Consider the following 14,389-nt stretch of genomic DNA (forward strand, 5'->3'; position numbering starts at 1 on the left):
CTGTATTTACCTACATAATGAGGTATTTGCCCATATATTAAAGTATTTACTCGCATGATGATGTAGTTACCAACATAGTGAAGTTTTAATGTTTCTTAGCAGTTAGTAAAGACAGTAAGTTATTCATATTTATTCACTGACTGCATCTTCCATTAAACTATTATCACCACAGAGTAAAGTGAACAGTCAATGTTTTACTTGACCGACTGGCTGGCTGACTGAGAATCTCTTGTTGCAATATCATGAATAGTCTCAAAACACCTCCTTCATCCCCTCCCCCAGTCTCTCAAAACACCCTCCTTCACCCCCTCCCAATCCTCTTAAACACCCTCCTTCACCTCCTCCCTCTGATCTCCCACCCTCCTTCACCTCCCAGTCTCTCAAACACCCTCCTTCACCCCCCTCCCCAATCTCTTAAACACCCTCCTTCATCCCTCCACAGTCTCTTAAAACCCCTCCTTCACCCCTCCCCCAGTCTCTTAAACACCCTCCTTCACCTCCTCCTCACCAGTCTCTCAAAACACCCTCCTTCATCCCTCCCCAGTCTCTTAAACACCCTCCCCACCCTCCCCACTCTCAAAACACCCTCCTTCACCCCTCCCCAGTCTCTTAAAACCCTCCTTCATCCCTACAGTCTCTTAAACACCCTCCTTCACCCCTCCCCAGTCTCTTAAAACACCCCTCCTTCACCCCCTCCTCCAATCTCTCAAACACCCTCCTATCCCTCCCCCAGTCTCTCAAAACAGCCTCCTTCACCCCCTCCCCCCCAGTCTCTTTAAACACCCTCCTTCATCCTCCCAGTCTCTCGGTTTCCTTCACCCCCTCTCACCTCACCCCTTCCTTAAAACACCCTCCTTCATCCCCTCCAGTCTCTTACCCTCCTTCTTTCCCCCCAGTCTCTCAAAACACCCTCCTTCATCCTCTCCCGCAGTCTCTAAAGCCCTCCTTCATCCCTCCCCAGTCTCTAAAACACCTCCTTCAACCCCTCCCCAGTCTCTCAAAACACCCTCCTTCATCCCTCCCCCAAGTCTCTTAAACACACTCCTTCACCCCTCCCCAGTCTCTTAAAACACCTCCCTCATCCCCTCCCCAGTCTCTCAAGCACCCTCCTTCACCCCTCCCCCAGTCTCTCAAACACCCTCCTTCATCCTCTCCCCCAGTCTCTTAAACACCCTCCTTCACCCCCTCCCCAGTCTCTTCAAACACCCTCCTTCACCCCTCCCCAGTCTCCTCAAACACCCTCCTTCACCCCCCCCCCAGTCTCTCAAAAACACCCTCCTTCATCCTCTCCCCCAGTCTCTTAAAACACCCTCCTTCATCCCTCCCCAGTTCCTTAAAACACCCTCCTTCATCCCCTCCCCCAGTCTCTTAAAACACCCTCCTTCACCCCCCCCCCAGTCTCTCAAAACCCCTCCTTCATCCTCTCCCGCCTCTTAAACACCCTCCTTCATCCCCTCCCCCAGTCTCTTAAAAACACCCTCCTTCACCCCTCCCCAGTCTCTCAAAGCACCCTCCTTCATCTCTGTCTCCTCAAACACCCTCCTTCATCCCTCCTCAGTCTCTCAAAACACCCTCCTCTCTCAAAACACCCCTTTCATCTCCCTCCCCGTCTCAAAACATCCTCCTTGATTCCCTCCCAATATCTCCCCAGGTAGATATGATCAACAGTTTGATCATACCGTGTTTAGTGATCGCTGAACAGTTACTGAATATCAAAAGGTTGGATCCTTACGAGTGTAACTGTTATCGTTAGAGGTGACTTAAAATACTATAAAAGAATGAGTTCACAGGTGTTATCCATTTTCAGTACAGTACTTGACTTACTCAGGTTTATGGTAAAAAAATACTTCAATAATCATTGTTCTATATATAAAATAAAACATGAATGTGTCTAGTAATTATAGAAGCGTACCGATAGTGAGTAGCTATTTCCTGCACGGGTGTGAAGACAACAATAGCACACGGCTGTTTACCTCAACTCCGATGAACACTTGTTGTCAAACCCTGGCCGGCGTGCCTCCCTACTTCCTAGACACCCCCCACGTCCTCCAAGGTTCCTATTGTGAATATTTCTCGTTAATGAAGATGTTGAGAATGCCTCTAACTGGTTGACATAAGCTATTTGGGTTAAACAAGAGGGCCAGGATTACGAGCGAGAAGAATCACACCGGCACTCTGTTTGGAAAGGCATTTATAGAGCTATCTGAAGCTCCTACTAATTCGTTAGGTTCGGCTATACAGTAGAGGTTAGTGTGGATAGCTTGGGTTAGGGATATCAAGGTAAGGTGTTTAGTTAGTGTGGATAAGTCTAATTTGGATACGTTAGGTTTATTTAGTGTGGATAAGTTTGGTTCGTGTAAGTAAGTTAAGGTGTATGGTCTGTTTAATGTTAGAAAAGGTAGATGGAGCTAATTGGTTTGGTTAGTGTTAAGTTAGGGTAAGATGTTAGCCACAAGTTACAATAAAGCATACCCATACTCTGTTTTATTATTGCCGTGGCTTCATACTTACAGAAAGGGTAACTTTCATCTTGCATAACTGCTCTCGCTTTCATGCTTGTTCCCTCAAGCTCTTAACACTTGTAAACAAAGAAATCAGTTGTAAACCACGAGGCAGCTAGCTCAAACTACAAATAATATGGTTGTCGTTCTCTGCATGTGAGTTTAAAGGCCAAACAAACATCAAGTACCACCACAATATAAGCTGAACCTTCACGCAACACCACACCATAAAGTGGACATCGATTTCTTCTTGTAACTATACATACAGGGTAAGTTCCCGTGAGGCATTTTATTGCTCACCCTCTTTAATGCTGCGCCGTTTTCTGTTATTCCCATGGGCAGTCTCATATATATATCTTCGTAATTGTTTTATCAATGCCTTAGCAGTTCCCTCATTGCACCGTCCTTTCTGTTCCCAAGTCATTCTATTCTAGCCATTCTGTTCCATTATGGATCAGCTGTTCTGTACCCATACGTTATCCGCCCAGTTCCTGTAAACACATGCCTTATCCAGTTGCGAAATGGAAAAAGGAAAATTATCCAGAAGTGCTTGTCTCTTCTATTTCCACTTTATTACATTACTGTTCGTCCTCTCTCATTTATCTTACGATTTTGGCAGCCTCTTCCTTCACCCTCGTTCATGCATGCTTTTCAGTTTTCACTCATTCCATTTCTACTATATGTTATTAATTACAACTTCCATCTTGAACAGCTCAATAAACACTGTGAAAACACGGACCCTAGCGGCTGAGCTGAAAATTACCATTCACAACAAGCATAGAAATGTCAAATCATGTGAAAATCCCCGGTTTATTCCCCTAATGGTTAGCATTAGATTAACATTAGGTTCGGGTGTTTAATCATCAGGTGAAATAAGCTGTAGTGCCTAATCTTCACCGATATAACGTGATCTGAAATGTCAACACACCTTTCTCTAGGGAACACTCGACAGCTTGTTAACGAGTATAGTTCAAATTATAGATTGGTAAAGAATATGGGTAATACATTTGATGGTCAACAACTGCAGTGCGACGTATTCCCCAGTTAACGAATTTGACGCAAAGGTACGGTGGTTAACGAGTTTGATCATAAATATATAGCTGGTTAATGTGTACGGTTGAACTTATATATCGTTAACGAGGATGGTTGAATATAATGTTTTTCCTTTCCAAGTAGCCTAATGTGTATGAACGGTTAACGAGTGTATTTTATACTGATGGTTTAACTAGTAAGGTTAAGGTTTTATTGATTATCGATTATACAGTTCAACGCTTACAGAGGGTCAACGTGTATGGCCTGTATAAGGATGCGGCAGCCCCTAGACAAAATTATCAAGAACGATTGAGGGATCCTACACAGGCCACTAGCCTCCTTCTCTCGGCATGGCTACCTCCAGTCGGTGCCTATTTGGTAAATTAGGTAAAAGAAGGTCTGTTATTTGTATACCTGTCTGCACTGTCTACGTACTGTACATTTACACTTTACACATTACCCATGCTGAATCAATGTGAACTTGAATGATGATTTAACTGAATGAATATGTATCTATCTAATCAACTATCGAATTATCTGTCTATCTTTCTAACGAATGTCGCGGGTGGTGGAGAGGCCACCAGAGGGCAGAGTATTCGAAGGCTCGTGGCGTCAGCTGGCATCTCGAGTGTCGGTTAGAGCTGCTCCAGTTACCTCCCCCCCTCCCTCACCTCGCTTTACCTCCCACACCGCATTAAAACAACACCTCCCTCTCCCCCATCACACCCGCGGTATAAATAATCAAGCTTCGTAATTGAACAAGTCACCATGGGAGAGAACGTTCAGCGAGACAGAGTGAGGCATTTTTAGCGTTGGTTATAAATGACTCAATATTTACTAATCAGCAACGTTGATCTATCAGATGTTTTCGCTTTAGGGTCATATTTTATAGGGAAGAATGTCTGAATTGGTCTTTATATCCCTAAAGCATTAACGAGTAAATAGACAGTAAGAGAGAGGTAAAATAGTGTGTGTTATGTCCTATATGTAAGTACAAATGCACTTTTATGTACCTAAAAAATTCGTGCGTCGGGACACCGTAGGTTTGGAGGAAAGTTGCCAAATTCCTTTTGTAAAGCAAGAATACAACTGCGGAATTTTTTTTTTTCATTTTGCTTCTTTCTTTACTTCTCTGGAGTGTGAACATTTACTGATGTAAATTTGTGGTCAAAAGAAATGGATGGCTTGTACATATATTGATGAGTGGAGGTTGTAGGAACTGCCAGACACCGCCAGGTTGTAGTGTGAGGGCGGGTGTGGGTGTAGGGATGAGGTCATCAATGTGTGTGCGTGTGTGTCGGGATTTGTGAGAGGCTTGACGTCCTCAGGTGTACCCCTCCGCCCAGTAGTGAGGGACGTCTTGTGCTTGTACCAGGGACCGCTGTAACAGCAGGCAGCAGCAGTACCGCAGCTAGAGAGGGAGGTGTGCGCTAGAGCTGCGGGCCAGTCCAACAGTTATTTTTACCCTGGTGGCCTGATAATTTTGGCAGGGTTGGTGGGGTGCAGCGGCGCACAGGACCAGTCTGGGTTGTGGTTATGGGTGGGCAGGAGGCTGTGTGTGGCGGTGCTGGCGTGTAGGCGTAGGCTGTGTACTCTACAGTGGCGGCAGTTGTGGGAGTGGTGGCCAAAGGGATAGTGGTGAGCGTGGCAATAAGTGTGTCATACTAAGTGGTGCCCAGAGTGGCAGTGTAAGCCAGGCCTCGTGGCCGTGTTATATTAAGGCCACTTGTGAGGGCGGCGCCGGCGTGCCCAGTGTCCTGACGGCGTAAATTTATTGTAGCTTTTAGTGGTCCATTGCGCGCCTCCCTCACGCCCATACACCACCCAAACTAGACGCTCCCCCTATGCGGCCACCCTCTGTATGATGCAGCTGTGGCCACCGCCCACACATCACAACCACCCAGCTGGTAGGCGGCCATGTGGGTGGGCTACCGTGGGCGTGCGGGGCAGCCATGTTGAGCTGGCGGCCCGCCCATGAGGAGGGGTAGCCACCCTCTTAAACGCCCACCCACTCTTACTTATCGGATTCTTCTCGCTGCAGCCATCACACCGTAAGTACCACCCAAAGACTATAGTACCACCACTGTGATGTGTTATGTACTGTACAGGAAACACCAAGTGACACACCTTACTTACGGTACCTGTTGAAGGTGTGTTGTCACCTGCCCCACCCGGGGCTGCAGGTCCGGATGAAGGGGCTTGGGGGCAAGCTGATTTAAATGGGGCTATGTAGTTATATGTGTTGTTGTTAATTAGGTTACGTATATGATTCTGAGTTTGAAAACATTGGGCTGTGTATGTAAACAATGAAAGCATATACGTCTTGTGTAAGTATATCCTGGAGGTATTTAACATGGCTGCACGTCCTATACGAATACCTTCCTATTGTCAATTCTCCTCAGCACAGTTGGGAGGCCTGATATTTTTTCCCCGACTTGGGTATGGCGGGGTGGACCACTTGTACCTCACCCAGGGTACATTATTGACAGTACAGGTGGCTTTGTTTTTTGTACATACATGAAAGTCCAAGTGATTGAGAAAGTGATAAGCTTCCTTGAAAATAAATAATTGATAATGTTTAACCGCCATTAAACAACGTAACAAGCGTAGTAGGGTGGTCATGGCAACGTGCTGTTATTATTATTTTATTGCTATTGTTATGTATATACAGTACATATTAAGGTATTTTTCCATATTAACACCCAAGTCACGCGTAACAATACTACATGTAATAATGGCCCTACCACTTACCTTATGCAATTCTAAGCACACTTTCTTTTATAAACACCCGTCGGAAATTACTCGTTGTCGAAATATAGATATTTTTTAAAGCAATTATTTTGGAAGACGACCGAGTGCGACAGCTACCTCCTATCCCTGCCTCTGAAGACAACACGCTCCTCAACCTCAGCCCGGGCCCAGAGTCATCGGTAGGCAGAACAATGGTTAATTCTCGACTAGGTTAGGTTGGGTTGAGTTAGGTTAGGTTAGGGGGTCATAATTCAGAAACGGGTGATTTCCGTAGAAGCAAATGAATCACACAATTTTAAGCTTCAAAGGGAGTTGGGTGTTAATCAGGAAATTTACCTCAATAATGACACACACTACTTACTATAACTTTGCTATCACTCGGAATCGAGTATGATGATAATCCAGCTATAATGCAATGATATGAGTTATTAGGGATGTCACCTACGTTGGTGAGTTATGAGGTGACTAAAGAGGCCGATACGGGACCAGCAGAGTCGTTCACAGATGTTGCACATGTGGAAGGCTACATCTAGTGCGGGAGGGGTAGCGTCTTTCCGGTGTTGGCGATTGTCTGCTTTGGTTTGCAGTCGGGCTAACTCAAAAGTATTGACACCTTCTTGTGTGGTGCTCCTCCGAGCGTTACGGTGTGGAGTAATCGTCTCCTAGATGAGGGGGCCAGCGTTACATTTACTATTCGTTAGGTGACTGTAAAGTAGCTGCTTTGGCAGCCTACTGTCGTCTATGCGGGTAACATGGCCAGTCCAGCATAGTTGTTCACGGATAATGGTAGCCTCGATGCTCCTATAGGTGTCAGCAAGAAAACGGTATTTGTTCTCTTGTCTTCCCAGCGAACTCGGAAGATGGAATGTAGACTACATTGGTGAAAGTTTTCAAGTGCCTTGAGGTGCCTCTTGTATGTGAACCATGTCTTGCTGTCACATAGCAAGGTGGGGAGGACCACTGCTCGATATATACTTGCAACTTTGTAGATAATTTCAGCTCCTTACAGCTCCTTACAGCTGAAGACCAGGTGTGGAGTCTGCTGAAGGCTCGAGATGCACATCTGATCCGATGGGAGACTAAATACCGAAAGTGGTTAACATTAGAGAGGGTAGTACCGTTAAGCTGGATGGATGGTGGAGGTGTGGCTGAACCGGGAGCAGGTTGAAAGAGAATCTGAGTCTTACGTACATTCACCTCAAGGCCGAAGTGTGCGTAAGCATCTACGTAGGTGTTCAGGATCTCCTGAAGGTTGCGTTCAGTGTGAGCGACAAGGGTGAGGTCGTCTGCATACTGAAGTTCAGTAATAGAAGCTGCCGACACTTTGTTCCTGCCTGGAGTCGTCTTATGTTGAAAAGACCCTTCATCCGATACTGGATGTCCACCCTGCCGGCTAAATTGGCACTGGCACGAGTAAGGAAGGCAGCCAAGAAAATGGAAAAGAGAGTTGTGCCAGTACACATCCTTATTTTATCCCCATTTGAATGGGGAAGAGTTCAACTGGGTGCCATTGTGTAGGACACTGCCGTTCACGCCATTGTGGAGTTGCCTCACAATGACAGTGAATTTTGATGGGCAGCCAAAACGGCTGAGGGTCCGCCATTGACCGAGTCGAAGGCCTTGGTTAGGTCGATGAAGGCCATGTACAGGTCACGACACTGTTCTCTGCACTTTTCCTGTATCTGGCGGACAATAAAGATCATGTCAATGGTGCCATGTGATGGTCTAAAGCCACATTGAGATTCTGGGAGGAAGTTTTCTGTCCTAAGAAGGAGTCTGTTTAGGAGGACTCGGGCGATAATCTTGCCAGCTACGCACAGCAGCAGATCCTGCGGAAGTTGCCACAGTCTGACCGGCCTCCTTTGTTATAAATATTGACGGTGGAGGCGTCTTTAAGAGCTTGGGGGATTTCCTCATTTTCCCATAATTCTCCAGCAGAGAGTGGAGATGGTTGGTAAGTAGGGGTCCACCTGCTTTAAACACTTCGGCTGGGATTCCATCAGGCCCTGTGGCTTTGTTATTTTTCATCTGTTTGATAGCAGTAGCTACCTCATCCAGGGATGGAGGATAGCTGAGGTGGGTCAACTGTGGATGCCGAGGGACCTGCTGGGTAGTCAGGACATCTACTGTACATCGGTGTTTCTATTGAGCAGCGAATCGTAGTGCTTTTTCCATCGCTGAAGGATGCCTTCTTCTTCTTTAATTAGGAAATTATCGTCAGATGAGCGAAGGGGGCTGTGCCATGAGTGATTGGCCCATAAAATGTTTTAGTGGAATTGAAAAATTTGTACATCTTGTGTTGATCTGCAAATTTTTGCATTTCACACTCTTTGTTTTTAAACTAGTCGTTCTTTAGATTTCGAAGTTCGCGCTGGGCCGCCGCTTTCTTCTTGCAGAAGGTATCAGTTATGGTTTGAGACTGAGGGTTGTTCTGCCAGTCATTTAAAGCCACACGTTTATCATTGACGAATACATTGACTTCCTGGTCATATTCATCAACCCAGTCCTGGTGTATTCTTTCGATCTGGCTTAGGGTCTCTGCAGGTTTTTGTCATTGACAGTGTCGAGAATATCCCATTCGGCACTGGGATTTTGGTTGTTTGTTGTCGGGTTGTTTATCAGCCCCTGTTCGAGTTGCTCTCTGAAGGCATGTGCTACTGCTGGATTCTCCAAACGCTTGGGCCCGAATTCAGAACGGTGTTTTGAACCTGGGATTTGAGCTCGGCTCAGGTGTGGGAATAGGGATTCCTCGATCGGAGATTTCCTGCAGTGGATTACTCTTATTCAGAGCATCGGCTTGAACCTCGGATTGGATAATCTGTTGTATTTTCTTCAATTCCGAGCAAGGATTCGAACACTGAAATTCCAGCCAATCGCGTTTCATTTACACCATTACGACAGCCAATCACCATCGAGATTGATGTTTACAATACTATGGCGGCAACTATGATTCGACGACTTTTTAAGGAGGAGAAATCTCTCCTTGCACATCAAAAGTTACTTTTATTATTGTAATTACAATCAAATTCTGGTCAAATTATAATGATTTATGGTACTGTGTTACAACGTGGCCGTGTTGTTATATAACAAAAAAATCATAGAGGAAGAACAATTACATACAAATTGTAGATATAATCCGGGACAGGTGTCAATATTCATAACCAAAGCAAGATGAATCAATGCAGGGCGTAGTAACCTGGCTAGGTTGGGTTCGGTTAGGTTTCTTTCTTTCTGTTCTTTTAACCCCACATTTCCCCTGATTGGTAATTTTAAGAAAAGACCCCTTTATTAATACATTAAGAATCAAAATTCACTCGGCATTGATTCAATTATATTGAAAATACATCAAAATAGTTTTCCTAAAGAAAAACGCCCAAAATAAAGAAGCGTCAGTGTTCTTTACATTTACCCAGTTGATCTCCACGGACCCTTAACTCGAAAGTGTTGTAACACATTACCATAACTCACTCAGTCACCAGAAACTTTCTTACCTGGAAACTATTCGTTGCGAAGAATCTCAAAGCAATCATCAGCTGATGAATGGGAGGTCGAGGTGAACCATAGCCAATAGAACTGTCAAGTAGATGCTCCATATTACGGATAATATCAAGGAAATCTCCCATGCTGAACCTATATCGTTGTCTGAATTGCGTATCATCATAACAATTTATAGGATTCTGCCTATTTACCATCAGTATTCTCTCTACAAAATTTTCAATTTGACGACATCTCCGAAAAGCGCACTGTCAAAATTCATGTTGACTTGCTATTTTGAATGATGGAACGACCACTAAACCTGCCTCTAGGTAGGATTAACGCGAGGATCGACAAATCCGATCTCAAACTCGGTTTGAATCTTTGCATTGGCTCAATTTTTGAATACCAACAATCTTCAATCGTTGCTTGGTCCTTAGTTTAAACCTTCATGCGGTTTCAAACCAGCATTCTGAATTTGGACCCGAGTGTTAAAACCTCTTCTGGAGGCTTGTTGCTTTCGCCACACACACACATCCGAGAGAGATGCAGGTTCATTGGCCAGTTCTTATAAGCCCTCAACCTAAACAAAGCTAACTTATATTTAATTATTAGGGGCCATTAGAGACTAGCCCAATTAAAATGTTACTGTAGCTTAGAGAAGTGTTCCGTTGTTCCGTGTTTAGATAGATAGGTAGGTAGATAGATAGTCAAATTGTCCTACAAGTTCACATTGGTTCAGCATGCATATAATACTTAGTCTTGGTATACAGTGTAGGAGGTAGATACTGTATTTAAAATATGTATATGGTAGAGTGTACATAGACAGTGCAGATAATTACATGGAAAATTAACTTATTGCTCAATAATAGTTATTTTAATTCAGCTGAGCTCTTTTTTTTGTCACGTTATGTAACTTCAGGGTTGTCCGTCGCATTGGCAGCATAATGTCTCTCTTGACTCAAATGGTTGAAGACCTTCTCTACCTTCATTACCTTCAAGACAAATTTTTCTCCCCCACCCCTCCCCCTATTACCTGTTTTTGTGGCCATTATTCTTGGAAGGGGAAATATAGTGTTTGTCAGTCACACACCGCTGGGGAAAATACTCTTCGACCCCCCTCCTTCCTAACTCTTTCTGTGTTATGAGTTTGTATACATTCTTAAATCTTTCATTACTGGAATAATCATCGTAAAAACACATAGGGGTGTCTTGACCCTGGTAGCTTCTCACCACCATAAATGTCAGTTGTTTTGTTTTCTGTAATATATTGGTTATAGAACTTATAGTACACATTTCCAAGATTGTATCCTTACATATGAAAAAGAAACCTGGAGTGTAAACGATCTGTAGTGACGTAATGGTAGTTGTATTGGTGACTGTTATGGCATTTACCCATTTATTTTGTTGACTTATTATACGATACAAATTGATTATATTAAACTTAACTTTTAGTGTGATTTGATTAGGTTAGGTTTATATAGGTTTGATGGGGCTTTGTTAGGTTTGATTTGGTCGGTTTAAGATTAGTTTGTCAGGTTTAGGTTCGGACACCTTAACTTCGGTCAGGTTAGTTCATGTTAGGTTATAATTAGGTTAGGTAGGTTAGTTTAGGTTAAGCTTAGTTCGGTCAAGTTAGGTTAGTTTAGGTTCGGTTAAGTTGGTTAGTTCAGGTAGGTTAGGTTAGGCAGGGTTTACTAATACAGTACCACAATACGATTCATGTAAGCAGCCACGAACACACCGCAAGGAAAACAAACATGCGCCAAGCATAGTCGATTGATGAACCTTTTGACTGTAATAATTAAAATAATAAGATATAAACAAAGGAAAAATACGACTGTAATTCTTTTAACCTAATTAGCCGTCAAGAACCGACCACCCAAATTTTGTGAATAAAGTATGAAACACGACCGAAGCTTGTCCCAATGTTATATGTCCCGTGTTCCAGTGTTATGTAGCCCCGTTTTCCAGTGTTATGTAGCCCCGTGTTCCAGTGTTATGTGGCCCCGTGTTCCAGTGTTATGGCCCCGTGTTCCGGTGTTATGTAGCCCCGTGTTCCAGTGTTATGGCCCCGTGTCCCGGTGTTATGTAGCCTCGTGTCCCGGTGTTATGTAGCCCGTGTTCCAGTGTTATGTAGCCCCGTGTTCCAGTGTTATGTAGCCCCGTGTTCCAGTGTTATGTAGCCCCGTGTTCCAGTGTTATGTGGCCCGTGTTCCGGTGTTATGTAGCCCCGTGTTCCAGTGTTAGCCCCGTGTTCCAGTGTTATGTGGCCCGTGTCCCGGTGTTATGTAGCCTCGTGTCCCGGTGTTATGTAGCCTCGTGTCCCGGTGTTATGTAGCCCCGTGTTCAGTGTTATGTAGCCCCGTGTTCAGTGTTATGTGGCCCCGTGTCGGTGTTATGTAGCCTCGTGTCCCGGTGTTATGTAGCCTCGTGTCCCGGTGTTATAGCCCCGTGTTCCAGTGTTATGTGGCCCCGTGTCCCGGTAGCAGCCTCGTGTCCCGGTGTTATGTAGCCCGTGTCTGTTATGTAGCCTCGTGTCAGTGTTATGTAGCCTCGTGTCCCGGTGTTATGTAGCCCGTGTTCCAGTGTTATGTGGCCTTGTGTCCCAGTGTTATGTGGCCTTGTGTCCCAGTTATGTGGCCCCGTGTTCCGGTGTTATGTGGCCCGTGTTCCGTTATGTGGCCCCGTGTTCCGGTGTTATGTGGCCCGTGTTCCGGTGTTATGTGGCCCTGTGTTCCGGTGTTATGTGGCCCCGTGTTCTGCGTTATGTGGCCTCGTGTCCCAGTGTTATGTGGCCTCGTGTCCCAGTGTTATGTGGCCCCGTGTTCCGGTGTTATGTGGCCCCGTGTTCCGGTGTTATGTGGCCCCGTGTTCCGGGTGTTATGTGGCTCGTGTCCCAGTGTTATGTGGCCTCGTGTCCCAGTGTTATGTGGCCTCGTGTCCCAGTGTTATGTGGCCCCGTGTTCCGGTGTTATGTGGCCCGTGTTCCGGTGTTATGTGGCCCCGTGTTCCGGTGTTATGTGGCCCCGTGTTCCGGTGTTATGTGGCCCTGTGTTCCGGTGTTATGTGGCCCCGTGTTCCAGTGCTATGGCCTGTGTCCCAGTGTTATGTGGCTCGTGTCCCAGTGTTATGTGGCCCCGTGTTCCGGTGTGCCCCGTGTTCCGGTGTTAATGTGGCCTCGTGTCCCAGTGTTATGTGGCCTCGTGTCCCAGTGTTATGTGGCCTCGTGTCCCAGTGTTATGTGGCCCCGTGTTCCGGTGTTATGTGGCCCCGTGTTCCGGTGTTATGTGGCCCCGTGTTCCGGTGTTATGTGGCCCTGTGTTCCGGTGTTATGTGGCCCTGTTCCAGTGCTATGGCCTCGTGTCCCAGTGTTATGTGGCCTCGTGTCCCAGTATGTGGCCCCGTGTTCCGTGTTATTGTGGCCCCTGTTCCGGTGTTATGGCCTCGTGTCCCAGTGTTATGTGGCCTCGTGTCCCAGTGTTATGTGGCCTCGTGTCCCCAGTGTTATGTGGCCTGTGTCCCAGTGTTATGTAGCCTCGTGTCCAATGTTGTGTAGCCCTCGTCCCAGTGTTATGTAGCCTCGTGTCCCAGTGTTATGTAGCCTCGTGTCCCAGTGTTATGTAGCCTTGTGTCCCAGTGTTATGTAGCCCTCGTGTCCCAGTGTTATGTGGCCTCGTGTCCCAGTGTTATGTGGCCTTGTGTCCCAGTGTTATGTGGCCTTGTGTCCCAGTGTTATGTGGCCTCGTGTCCCAGTGTTATGTGGCCCCGTGTTCCAGTGTTATGTGGCCTTGTGTCCCAGTGTTATGTGGCCTCGTGTCCGTGTATGGGCCCCGTGTCCCAGTGTTATGTGGCCTCGTGTCCCAGTGTTATGTGGCCCCGTGTCCCAGTGTTGTGTAGCCTCGTGTCCCAGTGTTATGTGGCCTCGTGTCCCAGTGTTATGTGGCCCCGTGTCCTAGTGTTATGTGGCCTCGTGTCCCAGTGTTATGTGGCCCCGTGTCCCAATGATATGTGGCCCCGTGTCCCAGTGTTATGTGGCCCCGTGTCCTAGTGTTATGTAGCTTTGTCCCAGTGTTATGAGCCTCGTGTCCCAGTGTTATGTGGCCTGTGTCCCAGTGTTATGTGGCCCCGTGTCCCAGTGTAGCCCCGTGTCCCAGTGTTATGTGGCCCTGTCCCAGTGTTATGTGGCCCCGTGTCCCAGTGTTATGTAGCCTTGTGTCCTAATGTTGTGTAGCCTCGGGTATTAAGAATTAGTTATGTTTATGATCCGTGTTGTAATAATTAGTTGCACTTGAGCCCCAGGTTTTCAGAATTAGTTGTGTGTGAGCTCCAGATTATGTTTTGAAAACTACCATAACACAAACGAGCCAGATTACTGTATATCCCTTCCTAAAAACTGACTAATTTTTTTCAGTGGATTTGTTAGGTAAATTGAGTTATTTATTTTGATTTTATTTTATGTTGGTATCACAAGCCATGTGTCAGTTCAAATCTGATCTGTCGAAACAAAATTTGTAACCCGTGTGTGTGTGTGTGTATAATAATAATAATAATAATAATAATAATAATAATAATAATTAACGGTTTATTGAAAGTTCTGCAGACCGAAGGCTGAAAATATATTGGACATA

General features: G+C 45.7%; 1 protein-coding gene across 1 annotated transcript; it reads left to right on the plus strand.

The window, feature by feature from the left end:
• Positions 1–12,351: 12,351 nt before the first annotated feature.
• LOC121871311 (keratin-associated protein 10-3-like) lies at positions 12,352–13,317 on the plus strand. The gene has a single exon (XM_042373529.1). It carries the CDS (start codon positions 12,352–12,354, stop codon positions 13,315–13,317), a length of 966 nt encoding a protein of 321 aa, XP_042229463.1.
• The last annotated feature ends 1,072 nt before the right edge of the window (positions 13,318–14,389 follow it).

The sequence above is a fragment of the Homarus americanus genome, unplaced genomic scaffold (genome assembly GCF_018991925.1).
Source record: "Homarus americanus isolate GMGI-L3 unplaced genomic scaffold, GMGI_Hamer_2.0 scaffold45698, whole genome shotgun sequence".
In the NCBI taxonomy this organism is placed as follows: domain Eukaryota; kingdom Metazoa; phylum Arthropoda; class Malacostraca; order Decapoda; family Nephropidae; genus Homarus; species Homarus americanus.